Genomic DNA, 308 nt, shown 5'->3' on the forward strand with positions numbered 1-308 from the left:
TCGTAGGCGGAGCTCAGCAGCAGGTCTCTAGCGGTTGGATGCCACTCGATGATTGACACCCTGCGGCTGTGCGCGGTCAGATCTTTACTGGGCTCCATCAGATCGTCCTTCAGTCCATTCGGAGGAATGTCCCACACCTTCACCTGCACACACACACACACACACACAACCGCTGCTGTCATAGAGACCATGTGCACAGCACACCTGAACAGGTCGCCATGGAAACTGACCGTACAGTCCTCTGAACAGGACGCGAGGCGCAGGTCGTTAAACGGGTCCCACTTAATGTCCAGCACAGGAGCGCTGCG

At 57.1% G+C, this 308-nt stretch overlaps 1 protein-coding gene across 1 annotated transcript in view; it reads right to left on the minus strand.

The window, feature by feature from the left end:
- Nucleotides 1-308, minus strand: part of LOC107687497 (coronin-2A) — a 6,239-nt gene that overhangs the window by 3,476 nt on the left and 2,455 nt on the right. Inside the window, 2 exon segments of the mRNA XM_074187000.1 lie at nt 2-143; nt 231-303. Of these exon segments, the coding sequence (XP_074043101.1) occupies nt 2-143; nt 231-303 (215 nt within the window).

The sequence above is a fragment of the Sinocyclocheilus anshuiensis genome, unplaced genomic scaffold (assembly GCF_001515605.1).
Source record: "Sinocyclocheilus anshuiensis isolate Anshui unplaced genomic scaffold, SAMN03320099.WGS_v1.1 scaffold1689, whole genome shotgun sequence".
NCBI classification, from domain to species: Eukaryota; Metazoa; Chordata; class Actinopteri; order Cypriniformes; family Cyprinidae; genus Sinocyclocheilus; species Sinocyclocheilus anshuiensis.